Source organism: Eschrichtius robustus, chromosome 19 (genome assembly GCF_028021215.1).
Source record: "Eschrichtius robustus isolate mEscRob2 chromosome 19, mEscRob2.pri, whole genome shotgun sequence".
In the NCBI taxonomy this organism is placed as follows: domain Eukaryota; kingdom Metazoa; phylum Chordata; class Mammalia; order Artiodactyla; family Eschrichtiidae; genus Eschrichtius; species Eschrichtius robustus.
Window position 1 is genome coordinate 5,669,910 of NC_090842.1, and position 18,817 is coordinate 5,688,726.

General features: G+C 43.6%; 1 protein-coding gene across 2 annotated transcripts in view; it reads right to left on the bottom strand.

Annotated features, from left to right (window-relative positions):
- The window catches only part of CDH13 (cadherin 13), a 1,028,096-nt gene that overhangs the window by 141,274 nt on the left and 868,005 nt on the right, over positions 1-18,817 (bottom strand). For both annotated transcript variants that reach the window (XM_068528121.1, XM_068528122.1), the window contains exon 8: positions 15,292-15,432. In XM_068528121.1, the coding sequence (XP_068384222.1) occupies positions 15,292-15,432 (141 nt within the window). The remainder of the gene's footprint in view (positions 1-15,291; positions 15,433-18,817) is intronic.

Sequence of the window (18,817 nt, forward strand, 5' to 3'; positions counted from 1 at the left end):
ACACAGCGGTGTGCTGGTAAATGCTTAACAACTGACTCCTCAGGGGGAAAAAACGCCCTGATTTGTAGCTTGTGTCCCCACCACGGCTGATTCAAGCTACCAACCTGATGTCAAGCACACAAAATTGGGAAGAGATGCACTCAGTCAACTCTCGCAAAGCCAGTGCAAGGCGGCCTGGTGCAGCCCTGCTTGTGACCACCAGGCTAAGCTCATTCTCTTTCAAACAGGTTCTGGGTAGATGGAAAATGTAGCTTCGATCTGTGCGCATCCCTTTTTTCAGGGAGCAATCCTACCCCACCCCTTGGGGTCACACTGGTGTTGTCAACCACAGGCCTCACTTTTCTTCCTCAGAAATGGGAAGGTGACCTTGGGTGGGCCAATCATTCCATCATTCCCTGGCACTCAGTGTCCGGTCTGAGTGACCCTGTGACCCAGTACAACCAATCAAAGTCTTTCTGTGAGATTACTGTTTGGTTCTGGGCAAGAGGGTGTGCATGTCTTCCTTTGTACATAAGCCATGGGGACATAGGCTTATGGTCACCAGAGGCCATCTCACCTGCCACGAGGAGAGAGCCTACCAGAGAATAAAGCCAATACAGAGAGACAAGCGGAGCTGAGAGATGGAGTGACATACAGAGAACATTCTGATGATGCTGCCCGAGCCCTGGAGGCAGCCACATCTGAGGTCAGAAAGCCCTTCAGTGCCTCCCCCAGGGATGAGGACCAATGCCTTCCCCAGGGAGGAGGACCAATGCCTTCCCCAGGGAGGAGGACCAATGCCTTCCCCAGGGAGGAGGACCAATGCCTTCCCCAGGGAGGAGGACCAATGCCTTCCCCAGGGAGGAGGACCAATGTCTTCCTCAGGGGTGAGAACAATGCATTCTCTAGTGATGAGGACCAATGCCTTCCCCAGGATCGAGGACCAATGCCTTCCCCAGGGATGAGGACCAGTGTCTTCCTCAGGGATGAGTACAATGCATTCCAGGATTTGCTCATGCTGGTTCAAAGTGGGTTTCTGCTTTCAACAACAAAATGAGTACAAGCAAACGATCTTTAACTCTGGAGAAATTAAAAGCAGATTTTCTTGAGGAAGAATGAGCCTCTAGTCTCAGCCTTCGTCAAATTGATTTGTGTTTTCAACTTCCCAGAGCTGAAGGAAAAAAGATATTTTGACCATTTCTATACAAGGCTGCTATAAGTGGTCAGTTCATTTCACTGGGGTTTGTTGAGGCTTTCCTCTGAGCCCATCATGTGGGAGGCCAGTGCTTGGCTATTACAAACCAGACAGCTAACTGGTTCTGGCTCGGATATATAGAGTTACAGCTCTGAATTGAACCTGTGTTAAACCATGCATCTAGGGGCGATTAGCAAAGGCATCTGTTCCTATTTGCAGAGCTGCCGGGCAAGAGTGCTATTTGTTGGATTTGATTTAATGCAACAAATATTCTTTGCACTCCCTCTGTGTACACTGTTCTGTGACTGAAGGGGAAGAAGGTGACAAATGAAGCTGTGTCTGCCCTCAGGGAGCTCCAGTCTGGAGAAGGCAGAAATGGATACCTAAAATGCTGATCCAACGCATGCTGGGAAGAATGCTGTGATTGAGGCAGGAAAAAAACGCTGGTGAAAGAGAGCCAGTTAATTCTGACTGGGAGACCTGGGGGACCTTAAGGGAAATGCATGGCTTCCTGAAGTCTGTTACTGGGGCAGCAAACTCACACAGGGTGGGCCACCTCTCTCACCCATCCCTGTGCGTACACAGCACCGGCTAGCCCCAGCTCCTTCTTTCAGCCTCTCAAAGGCCACTTGCATGCCTCAGGGCATTTGCATATGCTGCATGCTTTGCTCAGAAGGAGCTATCCTAGCACCGCCTGCGTCACTTCTCTTAGCAAAGCCAAGACTTAAGAGGATGACAAATTACTTTACGACCTCTCCTTTCCAGATCTCAGACCAGGTCTGTTTTCCTTAGGTCATGTTCCCAAAGCTCTCTGAATTTATCTGTGGGATGCACCCCTCTTGCACTCCTTTAATATCTGTCCTCCCTACTAAGCCACAGGAAGACAAGGGCTTGCCCATCTTCTTTAAATCTCCAGCCTTCAGCTCACTGCCTCTATTAGCTAAGCACGCGGTGAGGGCATGAATGAAAGGTGAGGCCACTTTCAACCCTGCTAACTCAGAACAAGTATATCAAACGCACAAAAGATCTGTGAACTTGAGGAAGCACATTATTTCATTAATGTTCGAGGAACTGCAGTAACGACAGTCATAAATTTAAAAGATTTAAAAATTGTTATCGGAGATAGCAGACTAGTATAAATGACCCTAGTTAATGAACCAAAGTTTTTCTTGCTTTATAGGCCTTTGCCCGAATTCGCCAGTGAGTAAAACCTGGATTTCAATCGAGATATCTAATAATTAGTGTACCATTATAAGCCACTGACAGCGATACCGGAAGATTCTGAATTAGATATGCACATGAAGGTATATAAAGTGGAACTGTCAATATCTTTCCAACAACGTTGCTGCGTTCAACATAGGTTATTTGATTTGGTTGTTGAGAAACTAACAAAAGGCCAGCGTGTCGGGGGCCTGGCTTCTTTCACTTCTGAATCCCACAGAACCAGAACAATGTGTAAAAATCTCAGAAAGTGAGTCTAGCATAATGGCTGAGAGCTGTGCTCTGGAACCAGACACCTGGAGGTGGCATCCCTGCCCCAGCATACTGTAACCGTGGGCCTGTTTCTAACATTCCCATGACTCAGTTTCATCATCTGTGAAACGGGGATAATAAGAGTACTTATGTCATAGGGCTGTTATGAGAATTAGATGAGTTAAGATGCCTAAAGCACTTACTACCTCCCATAGATAAGCACTTAATCACTGTTAGCTTAAAAAAATTGGTTTTCCGGATGAAAACATTTTTCATTTATTCTTTGCTTGTAAGAAATGATTATTATATTTGCCCACTAGACCTATCAAAATAAAGACACAAACTACTAATCAAATTCACTGGCGATTAGAAGATCTCTCCCGGGCTTCCCTGGTGGCGCAGTGGCTAAGAATCTGCCTGCCAATGCAGGGGACATGGGTTCGAGCCCTGGTCCGGGAAGATCCCACATGCCGCGGAGCAACTAAGCCCGTGCGCCACAACTACGGAGCCTGCGCTCTAGAGCCCACGAGTCACAGCTACTGAGCCCACGCGCCACAACTACTGGACCCGTGTGCCTAGAGCCCGTGCTCCGCAACAAGAGAAGCCACGGCAATGAGAAGCCCGCACACCGCAACGAAGAGCAGCCCCTGCTCGTTGCAACTAGAGAAAGCCCACGCGTGGCAATGAAGACCAAACACAGCCAAAAATAAAAAAATAAATTAAATAAATTAAAAAGATATATATATTAAAAAAATAAATAAAATAAAAGATCTCTCCCCTTTTTTTTAATTTGAAGAGATTGTGGAGAGAGAAAGAGTAGCTTACACTCATCCTGGCGAGCCCAGGAGAGAAGTGTGTGTGTGTGTGTTGTAGTTGTATCTAGGGCTTGCACTAAACACTGTCCTGATTTGAACAGAGAGGCAGGTGTGGCAACAGGGAGGCAGGAGGTGATGAGGTAATGCTGGAAAAGTTCAAGCAGAACTGAGATTGGAGGTTATAAGCCCTGCATCTTCAGCAGTCCCTGGTGCCCAAGCGTAAACGGAAAAACCAGATGGATGTTCTCTGAGGAACAGCCCTGCCAAGGAATCCTGGAGAGCTGACCTGAAGGGCAAGACCATGGAACAGGAACATAATAGCTGTGGCTGAAGTCGGCAGATGTGCTCTGAGAATGGGGTCTACAGACACTGCGCTGGCGAGTCGTTAATGCCGGCATGGTGCAGAAGCAGCTTAGTGCAGGGTTGAGAGCATGGGGCCTAGACTCCGGGCAAGTTCTTCAGCTCTCTGAGCCTCAGTCTCCACACCCATGAAATGGGTATGACAATGAGAGTCTCAGGGTTGGCAGCAGGAGTGAACAATGGAATGTATGTAAGCCTCTTGGACACTGCCTGGCACAAAGCAAGTGCTTTCAGAATTCTGCATTGGCTTCTGGATGTTTGTTTAACGATAAAGAGGATGAAGGAGCAGGTCCAGGAGTGTTGGACAGACAGAACTTCTGACAGAATGGCCAGTCTTGCCTTTGATAAAAGCTCATTACATATTTGCTATTACTGATGGAACACTTGTTAAGAGAAGACATCTCTTTGAATCTGCAAGGAAAAAGGAGGTGCAAAGTTCAGAATCTCAACCTCTAGTTCCCCAACGATCTGGGGAGGAATCAGCCCGCTTAGCCTCAGCTTTCTTATCTGCATGGGGTGAGAACGAGACCCTTTTCACTGGGTTGTCCAGGTTTTAGGTGGGAGAGAGTATGTGGAGCGTGGAAGGGCTTCATAAACTTAAAAACAACTGTGTAAATGTCCACTAATGCTGGTTCCCTGCTGTTATTTCCAGTTCTGTGAAGGATACAGGTGGTGGGTCGTGTGTGACTGGCGGCATCATCGCCAGCAGTCTCTGACCATAGGAACAATGGTATTCCTGAGCAGCGTGGGGTCTCCAAGTCTTGGAAGGTCTACCCTTTACTGTGTCCGCCAATGTCTTCCCACTGCACTTCCGGTGAACAGCCTCCTAGCCTTGCCTGCGTGACCGGCCCCAGTCTCACATCCCCCGTCGTCTCTCAGGCTGCTCCAGCCACACTGGACAGCTCAGTTCCTCAAGCAAGACATGCTCTTCCCAGGCTCCGTGTCTTCACACGGACCCTCTGCATACTCCCACGTCTCACTGGCATGGGCTGAATTTTGTCTCTCCAAAAAGATCTGTTGGAGTCCTAACTGCCAGTATCTCAGAATATGACCTTCTTTGGAAATAGAGGTGACCGAGCTAAAATGAGGTCGCAGGGTGGGCTCCAATCCAATATGACTAGCATTCTTACAAAAAGGGGGAAATTATGCACAGACACGCACACAGCGAGAAGGCCACGTGAAGATGAGGGCAGACGGGTGACGCACCTACAAGCCTATGAGCGCCACAGATTGCCAGCAAACCACCGGAAACCTAAGAATCGGGCATGAGCAGATGCTTCCTCAGAAGGAACCACCCTGTGGATACTTTGATCTTGGACTTCTGGCCTCCAGAACTGTGAGCAAATTAATGCCGTTCAAGCCGCACAGTGTGTGATATTTTGTTACAGCAGCCCTAGGACACTAGCACAGTCACTGTAAATGTCACCTCCTCAGTGAGTGTCACGGCGTGTGCGCACAATGTGTCCATGTACGGTGATTCCATCTTGTCACTAGGGACCATATGTAGCTATTTGCTTTGCTGGTCAGTTGTCCCCACTTTAGACCATAACTTCCTGAGGTCAGGGACCATGTTTGTTAGGCTGGGATGTTGTGCTCACCACACTGCATCCCAGCCTAACACAGTCCCTGGCAAAGAGGAATCACGGAATACACTTCTGATGGATGGGCTGGTGAATCAGTGAATGAATGAATGAATGAATGCACTTTGGAAGGCAACAGTATAATGTTACGATATGCAATAGGTACATTCAGTTAAGACAGGCTGAAGAAGATACTTCTCATAAATTCCTGTCTTCTCAGATCTGGGCAGGTCGACAGCAAAATAAAATGCTGCCTATACTGGGAAAACTGATATTCAGCCTGTAACTAAAATAGATTTTAGTTTGGAAACAAATGAATATATTAAAATCAATTCTGATTATTTTGTTTAATCCCACTTAGAAGAATGAGCCCACACAGAACTGTGGGGCTGTGGAATATTTTCTTCCTTGTTTTTAAGATCGCAGGAAAAGTCAAGTCTGTCTCCACTCTAATGATTCCTTTATGTATTATTTATTAATGTTGAGTTTTCTTTCTTTCTTTTCCTTTTTTTTTTCCTTTTTTTTTACTTGACTGGTAGGGAAGTAGATTTAGGGCTCTCTGCAGTTATGCAGATTCGTTTATTCACTTCTGGAAAGGAATTTAACTCCAACCCTCTCGGCTCTCTGCACCACAGAAAAATGATAAACCTTAGGGTCCCTCATGGCTTTGTGCTACAGTAGGGCCTTGGTTTTGCACCAGCAGCAGTATTTTGTGCCACAATGAGGCTGGCCTGGGATCTGCAATCAGCCTTGAGCAGCCTCCCTCGGCTCTAAAACCGGAGGGTTGGGTGAGGTTCTTTCCAAAGCCCCTTTCAGCAACATCACTCTCTAACTTTTCGATGGCCTCTGCTGCTTATTGTCAGACATTTATAATTTATTCACTCCTTTGCACATTATTTGGGTATGTTCCAAAGCTGGGTGCTGGGGCCAGAGCAGGGAACAAAAGAGACAAAGTTCCTTTTCGCGTGGAGCTTACATTCTAATTTGGGGAGATTGACAATAAGCAAATAAATAACTTAATTGTATGGCACATTAGGAGGTGAATATTATATATTATTAGAATAAAATAAGTGCAAACTAGGATGTGTACATATTAGAAAAGAAGAGACTACATAACAGAATATTACATAATGACATATGATGGTGTACATGCAACACTGTATATAATATGGAACTGCAATAATATTTAATAGTGTATTAGAAGCTGAGACACAACAGGTGGTAATAAGGACTTACTGCATGAATAATAATTTCATCTCTAGTTAAACTTTTGATGTTGCCCCTGTGCTGAGTCCTAGAGGCAGTGATGAAAAGCCCTAAATATCAAAGCATCTAAACGATGTTGGGAGACACAGGACGATGACACGACTAAAAGGCAACGTCATGAGCCTGAGCTGGGGGATGCCTAGTGTGCGTAGGAACAAGGAGGGAGAAGCAGCAACCCGCCTGGGGGATGTATAACTTGGATTTACAAAAAGCATAAATTGGCGCTTTCCAGGTAACAAAAGAAGAGAAAGGCATTCCAGGGGGAAGGGAACAGAATGTGCAGTGGCACGGAGGCACGCCGAAGTTTGCTATGTTGCGGGGATAATGAGCGCTTCAGTGTGGTCTGAGATGGAGGTAGGTTGTGACCAAGTGGACCGTGTTTAAAACCATCCACGCGCAAGACCCGGTGCTCTTATTTCTAACACTGTTCAGCACAGAATGGTTTCCAGGTGCAGTGCAGGCTTGGACATTGCATTTTCCAACATCTCCTTTGGGTTGCTCTTGGCTTTCTATTTGTGAACTCTTGAGTTCTCATTCTGGAAGCTGCATTACAAGGTGTAGTGATATTACATTTATAGAGTTAAAAAATAGATGTTGTACAGCTGTGTGGTTGTTGCTCTTGGTGTGAGGATATTGTCTTTGAGCAGAAGCAGATGCATGAAGCCTTCAGAGGCCCCTGTGCGATGGAGTGGCTCAGTGGTGAGACTCCGCCAGCAGTAGTAAAAAATTGCTTTCATTGTCACTGAGTTGCTGCTGACCCTCTGAGCATAACCAGAGGGTTAGCCAAGGCACAGAATCTGCATAGAGGTTCACACAGGGACGATGGGGGTCAACGCATCATGAGTATAATTATGAAAGAGCGATTAATGCAATAAATCATCTGGCTGTCTGGTCTACCTCGACAAGCGGCTTGAAGAACCAGCCACAGGGTAGATTACAGTTTTTCACTTTAACAAATCCAGATGTTTCGACATCACAAACGCAGTGTATAAGCGACACGGGCATTGTCGACAATGCAAGATTTCTCACTCTGCTGTCTTTGAACAATTATATCTGGGAAAGCACACACTACCCTTTTCCTTAGCGGGAAGAATCTTGTTTGGATGATGGCTTCTATTTATAGAGCACTGCTTACATTTGAACAAATGTTTCCCTTCACTCTCTTTCAGTCGAGAAATCCAGCTGTAGACCTGCTGTTTCAAGTACCTCTGAAATTTGAACACTAGGAGGTTTAGTTGATGATTTCATGTTTTTCTACGACCTTGGTGCAGGAGAAGAAAGCAATGAACTCACCCCTTCCAAGTGAAGATAAATGGGGAACGTGGGTGTTGGCTGTTTTGCAGCCAACCCTTCTTCAATTATATGATGGGAAGCTGGGAATGCAATTTGCAATAGATGGCTCCTGGAGTCCTTGGACGAGATGTTGGCCTGGACGAAGATGGACCAGGAAGTGATGTAATCTGGAGGGATGTGACCATTTGCACAGTTGGGAATTGGTGGTATCCGTGCACTGAAATCACATTGCTCTATTCTCTCCAAATATTCCCTTTCTGTACATATTGGGATACCTCCATCCACCACCCAAAGCACGGGATAAAGGTCCCAATAGTGTATGTTTGGACTCCACCCTCCAGAAAAGTCACTTGTGTCAGATAATTGAAATGGGTTCAATCTTCTAAGAAGTATGTGGTTGGTTTTCTGGATTAACCTCTATTGAGCGAGCAGAATATATAATTATGTGGTCAGTGTTTAGACACAGGCACCTCTGAATTTAAAGGGCTCTCCTAAGGGAAATAAACTCTTATGGAGAGTTTCATTTAAAGCACTCAAATATATTGCATGAAATCCTGGAGGAGTGGATAAATACATTCACTTCAGTTAGACCTTTGGCACACAAAGGTACATTTATGAGCTTTATACCTGGGGCCATCAAACTACCAAAAACAAATGAAAAGATCCAAAAGAGTTCAGAAAACTCCCAATACTCATGTCAACTCAAGAGCGAAGGAACAGGAAAGCAAAGTCTGCCTCTAATGATGCAGTCCAATTCCCTTGGGGTTAGAGTCATTTCTCGATTATCAATATCAAGGAGGAGACACAAAATTTTTAATCTTTTTACTAAAATGAGTTGATTTTGAAGCAAATGGTATGAGAGGGGGTGGGTACTGTCAAAACATTTAATTATATTTCTTCAATCCATGTTTTTAATTAAAATATTGCGATGTTTTGTGCTACAGTGAATTCCATATACACAATATCTACTGCTTTTCCCTAGTAATCCAGGTTAAAAAGCTAATCCATATTTTTCTTTGTTTATGGTAAATGGGGCAAGCTTCTTCTAGACCATCCCTCAAATCTAGGATACCTCAAGAATACAGACGTCACACAAAACCCCCCACCTATTTGAAAGCACTACAGAGCTATGAAGACAGCCAGAACTTGAGAATCCAGGATCCTGTTGAGAAAGGAAGTTTACTGAAGTGAAGCCAATACTTTATGGAACTTCTACCCTTAACGCAGTTTCTAAATGATAAAGGCACAGGGACAAGAGGCTAAGAATCTGAGCAGAAGAAAGTGCTGCTAAGAGACCAGGAAGCTGAGCAGAGCTTTCAGCAGTCTCATGGGGATGACAAGACCACTGAAATTCAGGGTGTCCAAGGCGGAAGGGCCCTTGTGAAAATACCCATCTTTCAGCTGGGGCCCCAGAAAGGCTGTACCCAGGAGTAAGGGACACCACGATAGCCCTCATGTAAGACTGAAACTCAACGATGAACTAATTCAATCCTAGACTGACTTAAAGTCATCCTTTTCTACTCTTATTGGTTTACAGAAAGCAAAAATGATAAAGTTAAGGAATAAAACAAATGTTATCCTGACATCATCTTGCACAAGATATTTCATTAAGAGGAAGAAGTAAATTTCTGCTGTAAGAAATAAAATAGTTCCTTGATTGATAAACTTACTAAAGAACAGAATTGAGTCATAGTGAACACATTGGTAAAGATTTAAATTTCTTGTGATTTACCTGCAATACCAACATCAATAAAGACAGTATAAAACTCTTAATATGTCTCAAAACAAGGATGTGGGTGACATTAATAGCAAGTGTCATCAATTTAAAGATTAGTCTTTATACAAGAACATTTGAAATTGCAGAGCTCATATATATATGTATATATACGTACATATATATAAAATATATATATATGACAGAAAGTTGATAGAGATTTCCTTAAATTTAACCACAATTCTCAAAATTTACATGAGTTTTCCAACAATGAAATAATGTGGTAAAGGTGAAAAAATGTTTCTAAACTCTCAATAATATAGAGCAAATTTCTATCAACCCTGCTACAGGAAAGACTAGTCTTTTTACTCTCTTTCTATAGAAAATAGATTTGCATAATTATTATATAAAGAAGAGACCAGAGAGTTTTCAGTCAAACATGTAAGAGAAAAAGTATTATAGGGCAAATTAGGCAGCTAATTAAGAAAATATTTTTATTATGAAAGCTCATAGTCCAAAGAAAAATAAGACTCCTAAAGCATTAAGGTCCTCGAAGACTTTTAGGAATTGGAGACTGGACCCCAGCACCCCCTTGATAACTGAATGCAAGTATCTGCTGGTGGCTCAGTTTCAGCTTGCCGGCTTCCAGCTCACACCATTTATCTTCACCCCTTTATGAAAATCAGAGCATTTACCCCTCTCTCATCTTCCAGGAAGACAGGGCCTTTTAAGTTTTATGCCATTTTTATTACATGTATCGTAATGTTATAGCTTGAACACTGAAACATTTACTTTAGAAAGAATTCATCAAATAGCCAAAAAAAAAAAATCCTGTTATTCAGTCTTCATTACCAATTGCCATTTTAATTAAAATCTGAAAATCAACTGATTGAATAAATGAATGAAAACTCATTTAAAAACCTTATGATCATTTGCAAACACATTCTTTTAAAATAAATAGCAAGTTTGTTAAACCTCATGACCTGGGGTTTACGTGAAAATGAGTTATTCAGTCAGTATGTGTTGAGCATCGGCTATGCTATAAGTACAAATCACATGTCTTTTCTTAAAAAAAAAAAAAAAAAAATGCAACTTTAGAGAGAGAAATGGACAAGTCATTTTGCTCTAAATGGGACTGAGATTCTCAACTATAATCCAAACTCTGGGTTTGGAAAGTTTAACTAGATTTCCTAAAATCACTTCCAAATACCTAATCTAGAAAAGTCACGACTAACACGTAAACATAAACTAACAGTTAAAGCCACGTGCGAAAGCTATTAGGAAAACTCACGGAAGACTCTCCATAGGGAGACTAGTGCTTCTAACCCAAATTTTCATGAAAATCAATGACTAAAAATTGATTTCATGTGTCAGTAACAATTTAAAGTACTTGGTTCGTCATATCCAGTGACACTGTTCTCCAGTTAAAATCACCTTCAGGAAACATTCGGCAGAGAGTGAATTACTGAGTGCCAACTGGGAATGCAACAAAGAATAAGAGAGGTGTGGGCTTTGCTTCTCAGCAAGCTTACAGTCAGTGTGAATAAACACAAGCGGAACAAATGATCTTAGTTTGCACTAAGAATGTGCTGTTTAAAATACCCTTTAAAATATCTCCTTCCTTAGTAACAACCCCTATGTTACCAAGGGCTGCAACCTGCCAACTAAAGATGGCTGGAGTTTTTCTCAGTCTCCCTCACAGATCAGGAAGGCTAAGGAGATGTAAGTCATTTGACTTTCTGGGGAATCTCTTCAAATGACATTTACTTAGGTGGCAGGTCCTCCTCTGCCCTTCTCATTTCCTGCTTCTTTCTACCTGTTACATGGACATGATGGCTGGCACTGCGGTGACCCTATTGTACCATGAGGCAGCTTTGGGGAAGGCACAAAAGAAAGATAAGAGGCATACGGTAAACTGACAATATCATGGTCTCACCATACTGGCCTGGGACTGTCTACCTACGGACTTCTATGTGAGAGAAACTATACCTCTGACTCATTTAACAGAGCACTATTCCCTGTCTGTTATTTGTGGCCAAATGAAACTCCTCTTTTAAACAGATCAAAAAATGCACCTCTCTGGAGATGGAAGACCATGTAAAATAGAATTTTTAAAAAAGATAAGAACCATATACTTCTATGAATTTCCTAAGAAATGTCCTAATATATGCAGAAACGTACATAAGACAACATCTTCTTGGACAGGTTTCTAGATACCTTCAAGCCCAAATGACCACCATTTCCATTCTGGGATGACTGAACCTTGACCTTCATCTCTGAAAATTATTTCATCTTCAAGATCACAGGGTCCATGTTTTCTCTCTCTTTCTAGTTCATCCTGTTTGACCACTTCCACACCCAAGACCACTACCTTTGGGCTGAGTCCTTATGAGTCCTCTTTTTCCGCCTAACAGGTTCCTCTTAGCCTTCTTTGCTTTTGCCCACAGTGATGAGATTTACAGATTCTGCCACCTCTCCTCCAGAATTACTTCTCCCCTGGAACTTGAGGGTCTTAATCACGTATTTTGAGGTGCTTGAGCAGCTTCATAGATCGCTTTCAAGGAAAACAGCAGCCTTTCAACATGGAGGGGAGATGGCCCGTTAGATGAGAAGGCCAGTTGGCCTTCTGAATTTTAGAAACATCGTCACCATTATATCATCATCTGGCTCACTGCAGCCGTCTTCCTCACCACCACCTTCCTCACCACCTTCGTCGCTGCCTTCGTCCCATTATCCTCGTCATCACTGTCCTCACTACCACCTTCTAAGTTACCACCATTTCCCCATCGCCAGCACGCCAGAGAACACGAGGTGACAAGCACTAGTGCTCTTCACCATGCAGCTCATTTGACATGCACAAGAACCCCGTGAGGTGGGCGTTATGATCAGCCCCATGAACGGGTGACAAAACGAGAATGTAGATGGTGAACGTGCTCAGATCCCGTGGCTGGTAGGTGTGATATGAATCCAGTTCTGGTCCAGATCCCAGCCCTTCACATCGCTGTTATACCACCTCTACCGTTCTGGTGTCCAAAATGTATGAATCAGTGATAAAGAACATCAGCCATACTGGAACGTGTTAGAAAATTTAATTGTGAATTCGATTTATCCAACATTGGCAAAGACTCCTAGGGGATACGTAATATCTAAGAGAGAGAATCTGATGTACTTGGCTAGCTACCCATTTTTCTCGTTTTGTTACTTGTATCTCCATATGAGTTGTGACATCATCTCTGCCCTGAGGGAATCTCAAGCTCATTGTCCAATGTCCATTTTTTAAAAAATAAATTTATTTATTTATTTATTTTTGGCTGTGTTGGGTCTTCGTTGCTGTGCGCGGGGTTCCTCTAGCTGTGGTGAGCAGGGGAAACTCTTTGTTGTGGTGCGCGGGCTTCTCATCGTGGTGGCCTCTCTTGTTGTGGAGCATGGGCTCTAGGTGCTCGGGCTTCAGTAGTTGTGGTGCGCGGGCTCAGTAGTTGTGGCTCACAGGCCCTAGAGCCCAGGCTCAGTAGTTGTGGTGCACAGGCTTAGTTGCTCCGCGGCATGTGGGATCTTCCCGGACCAGGGCTCGAACCCATGTCCCCTGCAGTGGCAGGCGGATTCTCAACCACTGCGCCACCAGGGAAGCCCCCAATGTCCATTTGAAGAGAGTTTTGTGCTTTTGCCAATATTCACAGATGAATACATTTTCCATTATACTACTTAAGGTCTCTTACTTTAAGATCTATGTTAAAATTTTTCCTTGAATTCATTGGTATTAATAACAACAACAACAAAAGCCTCTCACTCACAGTATTTAGTCCATAACTAGGTACACAATTCTGAGCTTAGTTTAGGCTCCACTGAAATAACTAATTAATCTCACCCACCTGGTAACGTTAATAGGTTTTCTCATTTTAGATTGGGGTTATCCAATTTCTATTTTCATTACTATGTCTATATTGAATATTACACTGTGCCTTGAGTTATTCTTTTGAAAGAGGTTTGCAAGAAATTCTGCAGATAAACCAATGTCTCCCAATGAATATCCCATGAATACCAGCTCGATGAGCCATGGTGAGATGGACCAGGAAAAATTATTCCCAGGCCAAATAAGTCTGAGAAACCCTACAGACCATACCTACCCCTCTTGGAGAAACACAAAGCATTTTAAAGGTACCCAGAAGTCCTACAGTAAAAGAAATCTTTCACACCATTCACCTCAGTGTTCTCCACATCTGTCTGACCCTGAAATCTCTCCCCACCCCCTGCCCTATAATGATAATAACTTGTGGAACTAATTTCTTAGAACACAGTTTGAGAAACATGGGAATAATAAGCAATCTGTACTAGCAGTTTTAGAAACAGTGTCATGGGAGCAACAGAACAGACCGTGTTAGCTACGTGGACTTTGTTGTTTTGAGGTTAGAATCCTGAGTGTCCAAGACACCACTGGGAGAGGGGGAGATTTCCACCTCCTGAATGAGTCATGTAGGGCTGCTAATGTGGAGAGGTCACTGCGGAACCAGGGGGCTGAGAAGGGCCACCTGGGGTAGCCCTGAGACACTTGAGAGAGGGGTGGGCAACTGCAAATCCAGACACGGATCTTTTCTCTGAACGCCCAGGAGGGTAGAAAATATCAACGGCTTCCTTGGAAGCAAAGCACTGCAGCTGAGAGCATGGTAAACAGGGAGCTGTGCTCACGTCCCATTTCTGCCACTTACTCTGCCTATAACCTGGAGATCTAGATTCTCTGAGCTTAAAATGAGCACTCTCATTGGGTCAAAAATGTTGCTCACGAATCCAACCTCACACGGTCAGATGAGGCAATGGATGGAGGGTGGAGAGCCCGTGGTGGTGGCGGATGTCCGGGAAAGGTCTGGCAAACGACGGGGCTGTCATGACTGATGCTACGCTCCTGCTCAGTAAGGGGGGCGTCAAGTCCTTGGCTCTGGTCCTGACCCCCAAAGAAACCATGACTGTAGCACATTTCCATCAGATGCACAGTGCCAGTGACTTCCTAGCCTGGATACAAATTCAGCAACTGGATGAAATCTTGCATACTCAGCCTGTCCCCAAACATTGCTCCACTGGAAAAAATGGGAAACAGCAAGCACGATCCACAATCATAAAAGCACAGGAGCTGCGAATAAGTATTTCGCAGCTAGCTCTCCCAGACAAGCTAACTTGGTTATTATTTATAAGCTCCTGGGCCACCCTGTTATGGCCAAGAAAATCTGCTTTACCTTCTTGATGTTTTTCCGTCTGGCCTCTCAATCTGTACTTGCTGAAAAAAATAGTTATTGTTATGCTAAAATCACAATAGGACTCACACAATTCAGCACTAAATAACACCAATAAAACTATGAAAATGGCACTTTGGCATTAAAAGTTGTCTTCTTATGGACTTTAACAAGATTCAATGCTTTTGTTTTCATAATGCTTTGGTATTTTCAGCTTTACAAAAAAAAAAAGAAAAAAAAGTAAAAAAGGATTCCAGCAAGACACCATCTTCTCTCCACAAAGGAGGGTTTTGATGTCCCAAACAGGGAGCTGGCTAGGGCTGTGGTACACTGAATTAATACTAATCAGCAATCACGGCCATGACCACAAGGCTGGCGTTCAACAGGGGTTTACCTCTTTCTTGGTGAATTTAGGTGAGTGATCGTTTTTGTCATCGATCATGATTGTCGCTGTGGCCGTGCCTGTTAATCCAACATCCAGTCCAGCCATATCTTGAGCCTCAATGATCAACTCATACTTGGGATTTTCCAGAGTCTACAAAGCAAAAGCACAACAGAGGATGACATTTAGATCTGGGTTGTCACTCGGGATAGGGGAGATGCACGTTGCTCGGGCCGACGCTGTGTGCCCCTCTCCATCTAGGGCAGGCGCCTGTCATAGCACTCTTACCTGTTGTGCATAAATGTGTCTTTGGAATCTCTCCAAGGCAAGACAGTCACTATTCATAGACTAGAGTTGGCTGTGGGGATGGAAACTTAATATCATTTCCCTCATGCAATATCATTTACCACCATAATCCCTTGATATTATTTTAAGGGTTGCATAAAATATAATCATATGCATAATTTATAATTTATTTCATCATCTTCAATTATTAGGACTTGAGGTTATTTCTAGTCTTCTTAAAATTTTGACAATTTTAAATAACACTGCAATGAACATCTTTATGCAGGAAGCTCTCAATGTATTTTGATTTTAAAAAAAATCATAGATTCCAGGAAGTGGAATTATTAGGCTAAAGAGTATGAACATTTTAAGAGTCTTTATTGATATTTCAACACTGCTTTCAAGAAGATCTTACCGATTTTCGTATCATTCCTATCAGGATGTTTAGTTTACGACCCCAGGCATGGCTTGTCGCTAAAGAACAGCCGACCTTGCCCCATGAAGCACATTGGGGGATGAGCGTGATTCTATAATGGCTGTCGAACAAGGATGTAAATTTCTCATAGCACTTGCCCTTCACCAACTTGCAGTGAAGGTAGCTGTGGACATACCCCAGGGCAGCTTCAAGCGCTAACTCTAGTGGATATGTGCTGCCCTGCCTTCCCAAGCATCCATCCCATCCTCCTCTGGTACTGAGGCTATACTTCCTTTGGGGGTATCATCCCTGCCACACTCTTAGTGCACGTGGAGTTCAGGTAGGGTTGACTCTATCCCTGGACTAGGGATGGTCATGTAGCTCAGGCTTGTACAATCAGGGCCTCCCATTCCCATTGCCATGTGATGGGCACATAACCCAAGTTAGGCCACCTGGGATTGAAACTCAGTTCCAGGACATATTTCTTTAGAACTTGTAGGCAAAAGAACTCCTCTTTCTGTTGGACTTGAAGGTGGTAGGACCAAAATCTGGAGCTGGTGGTGACCATTTGCAACCACACAGAGAAAGGCAGCCTGAGAAAGAAGACAACACAGAACTGAGAGGTAGGGATGGAGTTCTTTTAACCTAATTTGAGCTCTTTAATAGTCATTGTTGAAGCCAGAATTTACCCCTCAGATTTGTGATTTCTATGAGCTAATAAATTTCTCCTTTCCTTAAGACATTTAATTGAGATGTTCTGTGAGAAGCAACAAGGGAATTCTGACTAATATTGCAACGAATGTTATGATCAATTATCTGGTTATTTGCAAGAAAGTGTAAGAGCAATTGTATCACACTAGGGTATCACAATAGGCTCTTCACAATAGTATTCCAATAATTTCATGAATACATTGTTTTTCCTTTTAAAATTTTCCCCTCCGCAGAAATATTTTTTTGACCAAAGAGAGTTATTATAATTTTTTCTTTCATTAGTTTATGCATTCCTTTAGTTGGAAGTTATTGAACATCTAGTCTAAATATGGTGCTGGGGATATAGGGATGGGAAAAGGGTCCTTTTCTTTAAGGGGTTCAGAGATGTTTAGGGTTGACGACAGGCATGTTCACATATAACTGTAACAAAATAGAGTCAGAGCTAAGCAGAGGTACATACAAATTCTTTCGCTAGCACAAAGGAAGGACATGGCTTAACTCTCCTGTAGTTTAACAAATTTTATAAATAATTTAAAAAAATGAACCAGCCAATTCCTGTCTCCTCATATAAATAAAACTTTATGACTGCAATGGGAACTCGACTGATTAACCTAGTGGAAAATCAATTAGACTATGAACTAGATATATTGCAAGGTTTGAAATGAGATGTTCCAAAGTCTCAATTTTCTGCCAAACTTAAGGCTACCAAAGAATATGTTTTGTATTGTCAAAGAATATCCAATTATTGTAAGGAAAATAGAAATGATCCAGTCATTTCTAAAGTGGAAAGTGAGCATTCCTCTCTACCCACCCCCAACCCCGTCTCCAAGAGGTAAATGTTGTTAGTAGTCTGCTGTCTCCCTCCTTTGTCCTACACATCACACACACATTCAATCATTCCCTATTGGATGGTCACTTGTTTGAGTTGTTTCCAGACCAGCATAATTTATTCAATCATTCCCTATTGGATGGTCATTTGTTTGAGTTGTTTCCAGATTTCCACTTTGAAAAGCAACTCGAAGATAAGAAGTCCACTGGCCTATGAGTATTTGGGGATTTTTCTATAATAAACATAATTGCTTTCACAATGACAAAAATAATAGAAACCAAGCAACCAATGATAAAAGCACCTCCTCTGAAATGTGGAAGACTTAGAGAAAATGGCATATGTATGAGCCCCCTTGCTCTTGCACAACTGGAAAACCTTCCACTCACCTCTGACCTGCCTCCCACTCCAGCTGAGCCTTTTCCAGGAAGTCTGCCCCTAAATCCCTCTTACTTGAAATATACATGCACATGCGCATTTCTGCACCGCTCAGAGTCACTCTGCCTTTGCTACTTTGCTGGACAAGGCTCCTAGGCAGCCCACAGCTGCCCATCGTCTGGGAAGAAACACTGATGCAGAGGAATAGGCCCTGGTGGCCACGTGCACGTTTGTCTCCCTCACAATAGTTGAGTGAGTCACGGTTAACTCCCCAACCCCAGCTGGGACAATCGGATTCTGGGAATACGAAATGTGAAACCAGGCATCATGGAGACAGAACGTAGGGCAAACCCTCTTGCCTCTCCCATGCTGCTCCTGGGCCCAACAGAAGGATTTTACCTTCTTTTTTTTCGTTTTTTAAAATAAATTTATTTACTTATTTTATTTATTTTTGGCTGTGTTGGGTCTTCGTTGCTGTGCATAGGCTTTCTCTAGTTGCAGAGAGCGGGGGCTACTCTTTGTTGCAGTGGGCGGGCTTCTCATTGCGGTGGCTTCTCTTCTTGTGGAGCACAGGCTCTAGGCGCATGGGCTTCAGTACTTGTGGCTCGTGGGCTCTAGAGTGCAGTAGTTGTGGCGCACGGGCTTAGTTGCTCCGTGGCATGTGCGATCTTCCTGGACCAGGGCTCGAACCCATGCCCCCTGCAATGGCAGGTGGATTCTTAACCACTGGGCCACCAGGGAAGTCCAGGATTTTACCTTCTTGAATGTTCTGGGAGGACACTTACCACCCTGGTGCTCTTCTCTGCCCATGCGGGACGCACCCCGTCTGGGGGACGAGATCTTCAGCCGTCCAGCTGTTCTGTCACTGGTGAGTGAACTGAACAGGGGGTAGGAAGCTCATTGTCCTCTAAAGGCCAAGCTGC